The 12,527-nt window shown below is 40.6% G+C and overlaps 1 protein-coding gene across 3 annotated transcripts in view; it reads left to right on the top strand.

Annotated features, from left to right (window-relative positions):
* The window catches only part of LOC144617227 (uncharacterized), an 84,480-nt gene that overhangs the window by 16,468 nt on the left and 55,485 nt on the right, over positions 1 to 12,527 (top strand). For all 3 annotated transcript variants that reach the window (XR_013557513.2, XR_014137805.1, XM_078451699.2), the window contains exon 3: positions 1,750 to 1,938. Coding sequence is in view for 1 of the 3 variants with exons in the window: in XM_078451699.2 (XP_078307825.2) it covers positions 1,750 to 1,938 (189 nt within the window). In the remaining 2 variants the exon portion in view is untranslated. The remainder of the gene's footprint in view (positions 1 to 1,749; positions 1,939 to 12,527) is intronic.

The following is a 12,527-nucleotide window of genomic DNA, read 5'->3' as shown; positions in this document are numbered from 1 at the left end:
TTAATAAAAGGTGGGGGGAGGGGCACCTGAGTGGCTCAGTCAGTTAAGTGGCTGACTCTTGATCTCACCTCAGGTCGTGATCTCACAGTTCATGAGTTCAAGCCCCCCATCGGGTTCTGAGCTGATATCACAGAGCCTACTTGGAATTATGTCTCTCCTTCTCTGCCCCTCCCCTGCTTGTGTGCTTGCTTGCTCACTCTCTCTCAAAATAAATAAACTTAAAAAAAAAAAAAAAAAAAGGAAGGGAGGGAGTAATAAGAATAAGGAATGGACAAAGATTTTTGTCTGTTTTTTAAAGACATATATTTAAGGAACAATTGATTTTGATAGCCTCGTGATTATCACACTCAAATAGGATACTGTACAAGACCTTAGCTGGGCAACTCTGCTCATTCATTCATAAATGAATAACGTATAAATGAATATGTTATTCACCCACTTCGTAATCGGTCAGCAAGCGAGGTCCTACTGGAACTCCTGTTTTGCTTGAGTATCAGGATCTACAATGAAGGCATCACCCCAGGTCCCCAGGAAGAGGCTGGTCAGGAGGCTAAGAGGCTCTCCTCAGCAATGCCTCCGGCAGCTTTCTGGTGGTAGGAAGAAAGGTGGGGAAACATGAGAGAGATTCACTTGCAAGGAGCTGACCCCTTCATGGGTCAGATACAGCATGGCCTGCAGCTTCCACACCTCAGTTAATCAGATTCTGGGGCGCCTGGGTGACTCAGTCAGTTAAGCGTCTGACTCTTGGTTTCCTCACAGTTCATGGGTTTGAGCCCTGCGTCAGGCTCCCTGCTGACAGTGTGGAGCCTGCTTGGGATTCTGTCTCTCTCTCTCTCTCTCTCTCTCTCTCTCTCTGAAGTGAGTCTCTTGGGATTCTGTCTCTCTCTCTCTCTCTCTACCCCTCCCCTGCTTGCTCTCTACCTTTCTCTCTCAAGAATAAATGAATAAACATTAAAAAAAAAATCCTTATAAGAGATTCTCAATAAATAAGTGAAACATATAGTTCTGGTAACAAAGACCAATTAACCACCTGCTTCGTGCCTAGAGCGCTAGCTGCCAGCAATTCAAAATACATAAGACAGGGTCTCAGGGTCTCATCGCCGAGGCCTTAACACCAGGTGGCACATCACCCAGCTTGTTGGGGCAGCAAATGTAACACTGAGCACAGCTAACATGGCAGGGACCCGCCGGAAATGTGTACCACTTTACGCTCTACAGAGCCCTTTCACGCTGCTTATTGGAGCCTCACAGTGTTGGAGCCTCACAGCCAAGACACCCAAGTTTCAGGTGCACTCAGAAGGTCTGACCCCCCACCCCGCAGCGTAGGGCCCTTTTGATAGCAATTCTGCCTCTCAGCTCTGAATGTCCTCTTCAATAGCTGCTCTGAAAATAATGGTTGGAATCCCTTTAACGTCTTCTTTACAGTGATCACAGGTTAAGCTTTCTTGGTGGAGGCCGCTGGAGGAACAGAGCAGGAGGAAGAGGCTTCTCCTGTGGGTTCTGCCAGCGGCCCCATCAGTCACGCCTGTGAACGTGAAGACATCTGGTGGCGCTCTGCCCCAGCCAGAGGCCCAGGGTACTCAGTCCCCTAGTGACCCTGCAGTGCTGCCCTCACACTTCCCCACGGTTCTTTCAACACAGACACTGCATGCGGTAGGTCCTCTGCCCAGACTGTGACCTTCAGCCTCTCCACATGCCCACTCACGCGAGCCATGGCTCCCTCTGCTCATACGCCCCTTTCCCCCTCAGGTCTGCCCTCGCCACATGGACACCAGGTGCGTCATGCCTCCTCGAAACATCTGGTCACTGGCTGTGGCTTACCTACCTCTCAGAAGGTTGCTTCCTGCTCTCCCAGGAACTGTGGACCAGCTCTGGCCTGGCCCATCCCACACACTTCTCTTCCATCCGACAGACTTCAACTCTACCTTCTTCAACCAGGTACGGGACTTTGGGTACTCTCTCTCAGCCCTATGGTACCCTATAAAGCTCTCTTTTATAGTTACTGTTTTGTCATTAGGTAATAATTCTTTATGTTAAGCTTCCCTTATTTAAATAGTTGTATAGTGTCTGTCTCCTGATTGGACCCTGACTGATGTCCTAACTGTTGGTGTGGAGTCGCAGACAAAGCAAAGGATGTGGAGTTTCTTACGGGCAGGGATCTTTTCGTATGTCTTTGACCAGTGCAAGCATTTCCTACTTTGATGCCTGGTACATAGAAGGTCCTGAATAAGGACTGAGTAACGGAGCATAATTTAAATTAATTTTTACACTCCTGTTTGATTGGAAGTGATAGTAGCCCACAGAGAAAGCCAGTGTGCAGGAAGGAGTCAGGAATTCATTTATGTATGTGATTTTTCATTCATTTGTTCAGTAAAGTTGATCGTTGTTTATTTTTTGTTTAGATGATCTGTCCATTGCTGTGAGTGGAGAGTTAAAGTCCCCTACTATTATTGTATTATTTCGATGAGTTCCTTTATGTTTGTTATTGTTTTATATATTTGGGTTCTTTCATGTTGGGTGCCTAAATATTTACAATTGTTAGGTCTTCTTGCACTAGTGAAGTTGATCAAATGCCAGGTGGGAGCAACAGCATTGGCCTTCCACTGGGAGGCCAAGTAAATTGTTGTTACTAGAAGACAAGCTAAAGGAGCATTCTGGATACAACATGGAAAGATTCAGAAGGAGCTAGGGAAATTCCAAGTGTGGTCTAACCACTTGTGAGGTTCAGAGAAAATAAGTGACTTATCTAAGGTCATTTGGCCTCTAATGGGCAGCACCAGGAATAGAAAGCTAGTCTCATGGGGTGCCTGGGTGGCTCAGTCGGTTAAGCATCCAACTTTGGCTCAGGTCATGATCTTGCGGTTCGTGGGTTCAAGCCCCACGTCGGGCTCTGTGCTAACAGCTCAGAGCCTGGAGCCTGCTTTGGATTCTGTGTCTCCCTCTCTCCCTGCCCCTCCCCTGCTTGTGCTCTGTCTCTCTTTGCCTCTCAACAATAAATAAATGTTAAATTTTTTTTTAATAAAAATAAAAAGAAGAAAGCTAGTCTCATGATCCTCAGTCCAAATCATTACCGTTAATTACATTGTATTGCTTCTTCAAGTTGGGCAGAAAGAGGTGGTGATAGAAACTGCCATCTCTGAAAGTGGGGGAAAATACCCCAAAACATAGTTATCCCTTACCTAGTATTCAAAAGAGTCTTTTGGGGAATCCAAGAAATTCCTCTGCCAATGCTATTACCTTTGGGAAAGCAGTTAGAAGTCTGTCAAATATGTTGAATTTTGGGGCACCTGGGTGGCTCAGTCAGTTAAGTGTCCGACTTCAGACCAGGTCATGATCTCACAGTCTGTGAGTTCCAGCCCCGCGTTGGGCTCTGTGCTGACAGCTCAGAGCCTGGAGCCTGCTTCGGATTCTGTGTCTCCCTCTTTCTCTGCCCCTCCCCCCTTCACGCTCTGTCTCTGTTTCTGAAAAATGAATATACCTTGAACAAAAATTTATTTTAAATATATGTTGAACTTTGGGTTTCATGATCATTAAGGTAATTGAGCACTTGTTAACTCCCAGTATCCCAGGCTTGTGGGGCAAAGCACAGTCCTCCCTGCCCTACCCTCCTCAAAGCATCACTGGTGACCCCACACCCTCACATAACTCCCCTCTATCACTCATCTATAATGTCTGTGGCTTCATCGTGCTCATAATTTTCCTTTATCATGTTGGTTTACTTAGCAGGACATTTTGCTATTTCCGATCAGATGTTTCCCAGGGAGCCGAGGCCCATCTTACTTAATGGAAGAGAGCCAACACAGCCTGTTCCACACACTTCTCTGCAGCTTTCCCAAAAGCATGACTTCTAGCTTGAATCCTACAATAAACGTATGGGCATATGTGACACACTGTGTGTCGTTAATTTCTCATCAACAGATGGGTCACAATATGAGCCAAGGGGGAGTGTGGATGTAGCAAGAGCTGTGTGCGCTAAGTCAAGCCATGTTTAGAATGTCTTTGTTGGCTGTCATTGGGAAGAAGCCCATGCTGATTAACTGATTTGGGATGTGCATACGCTTCTATGGCGGGAAGCAAGAGGCACTGGGTGCAGAGAAAATAAGCCTGCCTGGGAGTGGCCTGGGAGAGGCCAGATGCTCCACAAGGGGTTCCGGTAAAACGAGAGCTGCACTTTGCAGGCTGGCCCTGACTGGAGATGCACCTTATTTGAGGGTTGCAGGTGCATGGACATAAAATCTCTCACTGGGAAATCTGCTCCAGTGAGGATGGCTCTGTTGACCTGGCCCAGTGAAGTCAATGAAGAAGGACGCTGCTAGGATTTGGAAAGACTTAGGCTGTGCACTCCCTGGCCGGGGCTTGCTCTAAGAGCCAGTACTGAGGCACTTCCTGGCCTGATGGTTTTCTTTGAAGCCACTGCGTGGCTCCCTCCCCCAACCCCCTCTCTGTGTCTTTGCATTGGTACCATTCTAAGATCTGAGGTTTCCTCTGGAAATATGCTTCTTTTACCCATGTCTTACTCGTCCATCCAAGAGGCACTGTGCTAGACTCTGGGAGTACAGCAGCTCTAGCTGGTTAGCTACCACCTCGTCACCCTCTCCTAGCACCTAGCATAGGGTGCTGTAAGCAGAGACATTCAGAATAGTGGACTCCTAGAGCTGGGATGTCACTGTGTTTGAAGGAAAGCAGTCCCAAGGCGTTGGCAGACCTTGTTCCATTACCATGCATCACCCAGATGCACAAGCCCCGGCTGTCTGTCTGCAAACTAAAAAAACAAAACAAAACAAAAACTGGGGTGCCTGGGTGGCTCCGTCGGTGAAGCATCCAACTCGATCTCAGCTCAGGTCATCATCTCACTGTTTGTGAGTTTGAGCCCCACGTCGGGCTCTGTGCTGACAGTGCAGAGCCTGCTGGGGATTTTCTCTCTCCCTCTCTCTGCCCCCCCACTGCCACCACTACTCTCTCTGTCATTCTGTCAAAATAAATAAACTTTAAAAAATAACGAAGACAGGGGCGCCTGGGTGGCGCAGTCGGTTAAGCGTCCGACTTCAGCCAGGTCACGATCTCGCGGTCCGTGAGTTCGAGCCCCGCGTCAGGCTCTGGGCTGATGGCTCGGAGCCTGGAGCCTGTTTCCGATTCTGTGTCTCCCTCTCTCTCTGCCCCTCCCCCGTTCATGCTCTGTCTCTCTCTGTCCCAAAAATAAATAAAAAACGTTGGGAAAAAATTTAAAAAAAAAAAAAAAAAAAAAAAAAAAAACGAAGACAGACACCAAAACCTAGAATTTATTTTTTATTTTTGCTTACATATGTTGAGATTCAGTTTACATACAAAGAAGTATACTCATTTTTATTTATACATTTCACTAAGTTTTGACACACATATAGATGGAATCACGTAATCACCATCACAGTTAAGATACAGAACATTTTCACCTCCTAAGAGATCCCATGTATTCCTTTGCACTCAGTATCTTCCAGCTGTGGCCCCAGGCAACCACTGATTTATTTCCTGTCTTTGTAGATTGGTTTTGCCTATCCTAGAATCTTATGTAAATGGGAACTATACAGTGTGTATACTATGGCTTCATTTGTTCACCATATTTTTAAGACGTATTTATATGCAATATTTGTTCCTTTTTATAGCTGAAGAATATTCCATCGAATGCTTAGGCCACAAAATGTTTATCTGTTTGTCAGTTGATGGGTCCTTGGATTATTTCCAGTTTGGGGTCTATTATGAGTTAAGCCGATCTGAACATTTGTGTCTGTCTTTCGTTTTGATTTTTCTTATGGAAATGCCTGGGAAGTAATGAGTTGTATGGAAAATATTTAACTTCTAAGAAGTTGCCAAACTGTTTTCCAAAGTAGTTGTAGCACATTATGTTCCCACCATTCATCTATGAAGGCTCTTACTGATTCACATCGTCCGACACTTGGTATTGTCAGTCTTTCCAATTTTAGCTTTTCTAGATGGGGGTAGTGGTTTTAATTTGCACTTCCGTGATGACTAATGCTATTGAGCAATTTCTCTGTGCTTCTTGGCCATCCATATATCTTGAGAACTGTCCTTTCACATATATTGCTTTTTTTTTTTTTATCATGCTGATTGTCTTCTTAATGTTGATTTATAACAGTTCTTTATATTTTCTGGAAATAACTCCACTATCAGTTATATTTACTGTATATATTTTTCCTTGTCAGTGGCTTGCCTTGTAAAAGCAGAGTGTTTAATTTTGAAAAAGTCTACTCTTAACAATTCTTTTCTGTTGTGGTTCATGCTCTCCGTGTCCTAAGAAATCTTTTCCTTCCTCACATTCACACACATTTTTTTTTCCTGTATTTGTTTTTAAACATAAAAGCTAAAACTATAATTCATTTTATTTTTTTATTTTTATTGTTTTTTTCAAAAAAAAATTTTTTTAATGTTTATTTATTTCTGAGACAGAGAGAGACAGAGCATGAGTGGGGGAGGGGCAGAGAGAGAGGGAGACACAGAATCCTAAGCAGGCTCTGGGCTCCGAGCTGCCAGCACACAGCCTGATATGGGGCTCTAACCCACAAACTGTGAGATCATGACCTGAGCCAAAGTCAGTCGCTCAACCTACTGAGCCACCCAGGTGCCCCAAATTATAATTCATTTTAAAGTAATTTATGGAGCGCCTAGGTGGCTCACTTGGTTAGGTGTCCGACTTCGGCTCAGGTCATGATCTCCTGGTTCATGGGTTCGAGGCCCGTGTCGGGCTCTGTGCTGACAGTTCAGAGCCTGGAGCCTGCTTCCAAGTCTGTGTCTCCCTCCCTCTTTCTCTGCCCCTCCCTGCTCACACTGTGTCTCTTGGAAATAAATTTAAAAATGTTTTAAAGAAGTAATTTTGATAAAGGGTGTGAGGTAAAGGCCAAGGTCCATTTTTTTTTTTTTTCTAAATAGATAACCAGTTAGCTGGCATTGTCATTGAAAAGAGCATCTTTTCCTGAATCATCTTGGTACCTTTGTCAGTATCATTTGACCATTGGTTATGAGGGTCTATTTTGGACTCCTTACATGGTCCCATATCCTTACACTGAACCTACACTATTTAATAACTTTAGCTATATAGTGATCATGAAGTAAACTTCATTATAATTTTTCAAGATTGATTAGGATATTCTAGATCCTTTGTATTTCTTTCTAAATTTTAGAATTAACTTCTCAGTTGGAAAGGAAAAAAAAAAGCCTATGTAATTTTGACTGAGACTGCATTTAACCTATAGATCAATTTGGAAAGAATTCACATCTTAACAGTGAATTTCCAGTTGTTTAATTATTTAATTTCTCTCAACAATGTTTTGTCATTTTCAGTGCACAAGTCTTATACTTGTTTTTTATTACATTTATCTCGTGGGGTTTCCGTTTTTAACGCTATGTAAAATGGCATTTTTTATATTTTACCTTCTAATTGTTCACTGCTAGTATCTAAAAATACAACTGACATTTGTATTTTAATCTTGTTTCCTGTGAACTTGATAAACTCATTTCTTAATTCTGGTAGCTTTTTGAGGGTCCCTTTGGATTTTCTTCCCCTGGGATCATGCAGTCTGAGGAAAATGATGATTTTACTTCTTCATTTCTTACATCTATGCAATTTTTTTCTCATTGCACTAAGAGGGCCCCTCGGGATAGTATTAAATCGAAGTGATGAGAACAAATAATATTGCTGTGTTCCCTATCTTAGAAGGAAAGCAAGGCTTTTTGTTGTTGTTGTTGTAATTCTAGTTAGTTAACATACAGTATTATATTAGTTTCAGGTGTACAGTATAGTGATTTAGCACTTGCATACATCATCCAGGGCTCATCACAAGTGCCCTCCTTAATCCCCATCACAAGTCTTTTTTAAGTTTTTGGGGTATGTCTCCATGAGACTGAGAAAGTTCTTAGATTGCGGGGACTTTTTATCATGATGGAGTGTTGAATTTTGACAAGAGGAAAATGTTTTTGTTGTTCCCTTATTCTATTAATATGATGGATGACACAGACTGATTTTTGAATATTCAACCACACTTATATTCCTGGGACTCAATCCAAATTTATCACTATATATTGTGCTGGATTATCATTTTTTTTTAGTGTTGTTAGACTTGACCATAAAGCCATGTGAGTTTCATTTGTGGCAAACGATTTAATGACACACTTAGTTACTTTATGTTTTTGAATTGTCTTTAAGTCAACTTTGCTCATTTCTTCTTTAAAGGACTTGTCCATTTCCTCCAAACTGTTGAATTGATGGCCATAATGTTATTCGTAAGAATTCCTTGGCAGGTGTTCAATATCTGTAGGGTCTGCAGTGGATATTCAGCTTTTATTTCTAACACTGGTAATTTATGTCATCTCGTCTTTTTCTTGATCATCAGATCTTCAGATGATATCATATCTTGATCTTCAGATGATATCATATTCATATCTCATATCATATCACTTCATCTGAAGATGAAAGCTTATCAACTTTATAGATCTTTTTAAAAACCCCGCTTTTAATATGTTTTCTCTATTATTTTTCTGTTTTCAATCTCATTGATTTCTACACTAATATTTATTAGTATTTTTCTTTTCTCTACCTCTTCAGATATAATCTGTTTGTCTTTCTCTTGCTCCTTAAGATGAAAGGTTAGGTTAGTCCTTGTAGATGCTGTTTCATAATACATAAGCATATAATGCTATATATTTCTCTGTAAGCACTGCATTAACTGTATCTCACAAATTTGACACATTTTGTTTTGATTTTCATTCAATTTAAATTTTTCACATTTTCCTTAGGAATTCCTTTTTCACCTCTGGATTATTCAGGAGTGTAATGTTTAATTTTTCATACATTTGGGGCTTCCCCCCCAATTTTTTTTGTTATTATTTTTTAGCTGAATTCTGGCATGGGCCACAAATATACTTTGGATGTTTTCTATTCTTGTATAAGTATATAAAAATCTGATAGGCCACAAAACTTGTGGCCAGTCTCCAAGATTGGCTATCTTGGAGAATATTCTGCATTTGAGAAGAATGTGCATTTTTCATTACTGAATGGAATGTCCTATAAATGTCATATAGGACAAGTTGGTTGATAGTTGTTTAGATCAGATACTCTTATGATTTCTGCATACTTGTTCTCTCAGTTACCAAGGGAGGAGTGTTGAAGTTTCCAACTACAATTGTGTATTTGCATATTTCTTCCCTCAGGTCTATCAGTTTTTACCTTATTTGTTTTGAAAACTCTGAGATTAAGCACATACACATTTAGGATTGTTGTGTCATCTTGAAGAATTGACCCCTTTATCATTATGTAGACCTCCTCTTTATCTCTGATTTCATTCCTTGTTGCAAAGTGTACTTCATCTGAAATTGAAATAGCTAATATAATCCAGCTTTTTTGTTGTTTAATGTTTATCATATGTCTTTCTCCATTGTTTACTTTTAATGTATCTGTATCTTTATATTTAAAGTGGGTTTCTTATTGAGGTCATAAGTTTGGGTATGCTTTTCCACCCACCCCCGCATCTGACATTCTCTGTCCTTTAGCTAATGTTTTTAGGGGACTCACATTTATTGTGATCACTGATGTTGTTGGATTAAAATAATTTGTTCTTTATTTCTTTTTCTTCTGTATTTAACTTCTTCTCTGTATTTAACTGTGCGTTTTTTTATTCCATTTTATCTGCTCTATTGACTTATTTATGTAGAATTTTAGTGGTTTTCCTTGGGTTTACAGTACACATTAAAAATTTTTTTTTCATGTTTATTTATTTTTGAAAGAGATAGAGAGACAGAGAATGAATGGTGGAAGGGCTGAGAGAGACAGAGACACAATCTGAAGCTGGCTCCAGACTCTGAGCTGTCAGCACAGAGTCTGATACAGGGCTTGAACCCACCAGCCATGAGATCATGACCTGAGCCAAAGTCTGACACTTAACCTACTGAGCCACCCAGGCGTCCTACTATATATACTTTTTTCATGTTTGTTTATTTTTGAGAGAGAGAGAGAGAGAGAGAGAGAGAGAGAGAGAGAGCATGTTCATGAGTAGAGGAGGAGCCAAGAGAGAAACAGGGAGAGAATCCCAAGCACACTCTGCACTGTCAATGCAGACCCTGACAAAGGGCTTGAATTCACAAACCGTGAGATTATAACCTGAGCCAAAATCAAGTCAGATGCTTACCCAACTGAACCACCCAGGCACCTCTACAATATACATTTTTAAAGTAATCTGAACCTACAGTCAAATCATCTTATAGTAATTTATGTGTGGTTTAAGGACCTTCTAACATACGAGCAATGCCTCCCATTCATCATTTGTGCTATTGTTGTTATATGTTTTACTTCTAGATAAGATATAAGTACATAATACGTTGTTCCTATTTTGCTCTAAATTGTCAGTTGTCTTGTAGAACAGTTTAAAATTAAGCAAGGTCAAATATTTCATTTTCTCTTCATTTTTTTGTATAAAAGTAAATTTCTGACCTCTGTCATCTTTATTCTCCCTGAAGAACTTGATGGAACATTTTTTTGTAGAAGGCAGTGAATTCCCTCAGTTCCCCAGTTTTTGTTTTGTCTGAGAGAATCTTTATTTCTCCTCCATGTAAAAGGATATTTCCACTTCATATAGCATTCTAGGTTGACAGTGTTTTTCTTTCAGCCCATTTAAGATCTCTCTTCTTGTCTTCTTGCTTGGATGGCTACTGCTAAGACATTGACTCTAATTTTTATACTTGTTCTCTTATTGATAATGTGTCTTTTTTTTTTTTTTTTCTGACTGCCTTCAAGATTTTCTTTTTGTCTTTGGTTCTCAGCAGTTTGCTGTGATATGTTGACCTAGGTTTTTTGGGTTGTTTTTGTTTTAATCCTTCTTGGTGTTCTCTGAGTTTCTTGGATCTGGGTTTGGTGTCTGTCATTAATTTTGGAAATTTTCCAGCCATTGTTTCTTCAAGTATTTATTTGAGTCCATTCTCTACTTTCCTAGGGATTCTAATTTTGCACATGTCAGGCCATTTGATAGTGTTCCACATCTCTTTGATGTGTTTTCTAATTCTTTTTTTTTCTAATCTCTTTCCTTTTTGCTTTCAATTTGCATAAATTCTACTGACTCTTCTTCAAGTTTACTGATATTTTTTTTTCTCCATCATCTGTGTTATTTGTACTGATGAGCCTATTAGAGGCATTCTTTATCTCTTTACTGTGTTTTTTATTTCCTACGTTTCCATTTATTCTTTCTTATGGTTTACATTTCTCTGTTGAAATAACCTATCTGACTTTGTATATTGTTTACCTTTTTCATTATAGCATTTAATATTGTTAATCATAACTGTTTTCAGTATCCTGTGTGATAGTTCCAACATCCGTGTCATAGTTGAGTCTGTCTCTGATCATTACTTTATCTCTTGTACAGTGTGAAGGTTCATCACGTGTCTGTGATGAACGAAACATTGCCGAATTTTTTATTTGCCTCAGGTTTCAGTAGCGCTCAGAATGACACTATTGCTGATCTTATCTTTATTTAAAATTTTGATATTTTCTTCATTGTGAAAACACTGTATTACTTTTGAATTTTTGAAAATTGCATTAAATATTATATATCTTGATTGCAGCTTCCCCTTAAATTTTGTTACTGAGGTCAGTGCCTCACTTGGCTACCCTAGTGCAGGACTTCTGCTTTCTATATCTGAAGCTAAAAACATTGAAATTTTAATAAATTACATTGAAATGAGTAACCCTAATGTCTACGCAGAGGGATTTTAGGATGAAAGGCCTTCTGGAATTTTCTATTTTAGACAAAAAGCAGTAAAGCATACGCTTCACCTGAGCACTTAGCCCGGGGAGATGTGTCTCACTGACTTTTGACAGAAGGGGTTTAGGTAGCTGTACTCATGGCCTCACAGAGGTTTATTCCACTCTATAGAAGTCAGGGGCTCCCATAACCTAGCAGGGAAAACTGAGGTAGGTGCAGCCTAATAGTTGTAAAGATTATTAGCTCTCATCTGTATGCCAAAAGGATTCTGGGGCTTGTTCTCTGTAAGAAAAAGTAACCAGGGCTGACCAGGTCCTGCTGTTGAGGAGGACCAATACATAAAAGAACCACCACCTTGTAACCAAGTGACAGTGTCTGGGGCTTAAAAAGGTACCACTTTAAGAGAAAGTGTTTATCCTAACACCTTCCCAGCCCCCCTCCAGTGAGGGAAGCCAGGAGGAAGAAATGGGACTTCAGTATCTACTTTCTATGACCTTCATGAGGTCACCAGGCCCTACCTGTATTGTAGGACTCACACAGAGGGGTGGGAAGGCCCTTGTGACTATGTTCTCCCAACCTCAGGAGGTCACATTTTGAACAGGAACATATGCAGTCACTTACGTGGCTGTTTTCCTTTAGCTGTGACTCTCACTGTGCTCTTACCCCCACCCCATCCCCACCCCCCACACACCCACACATACACTGTAATTCTTTGCATGAGAAAATAGAAAATAGAAATAATAATAAAATTTTTTTCTGTGTCAGTGCTGGTGAGGTAACTGAAAACTG

Source organism: Panthera onca, chromosome A1 (assembly GCF_046562875.1).
Source record: "Panthera onca isolate mPanOnc1 chromosome A1, mPanOnc1 haplotype 2, whole genome shotgun sequence".
In the NCBI taxonomy this organism is placed as follows: Eukaryota; Metazoa; Chordata; class Mammalia; order Carnivora; family Felidae; genus Panthera; species Panthera onca.
This window is presented reverse-complemented; position numbering and strand designations above follow the sequence as displayed.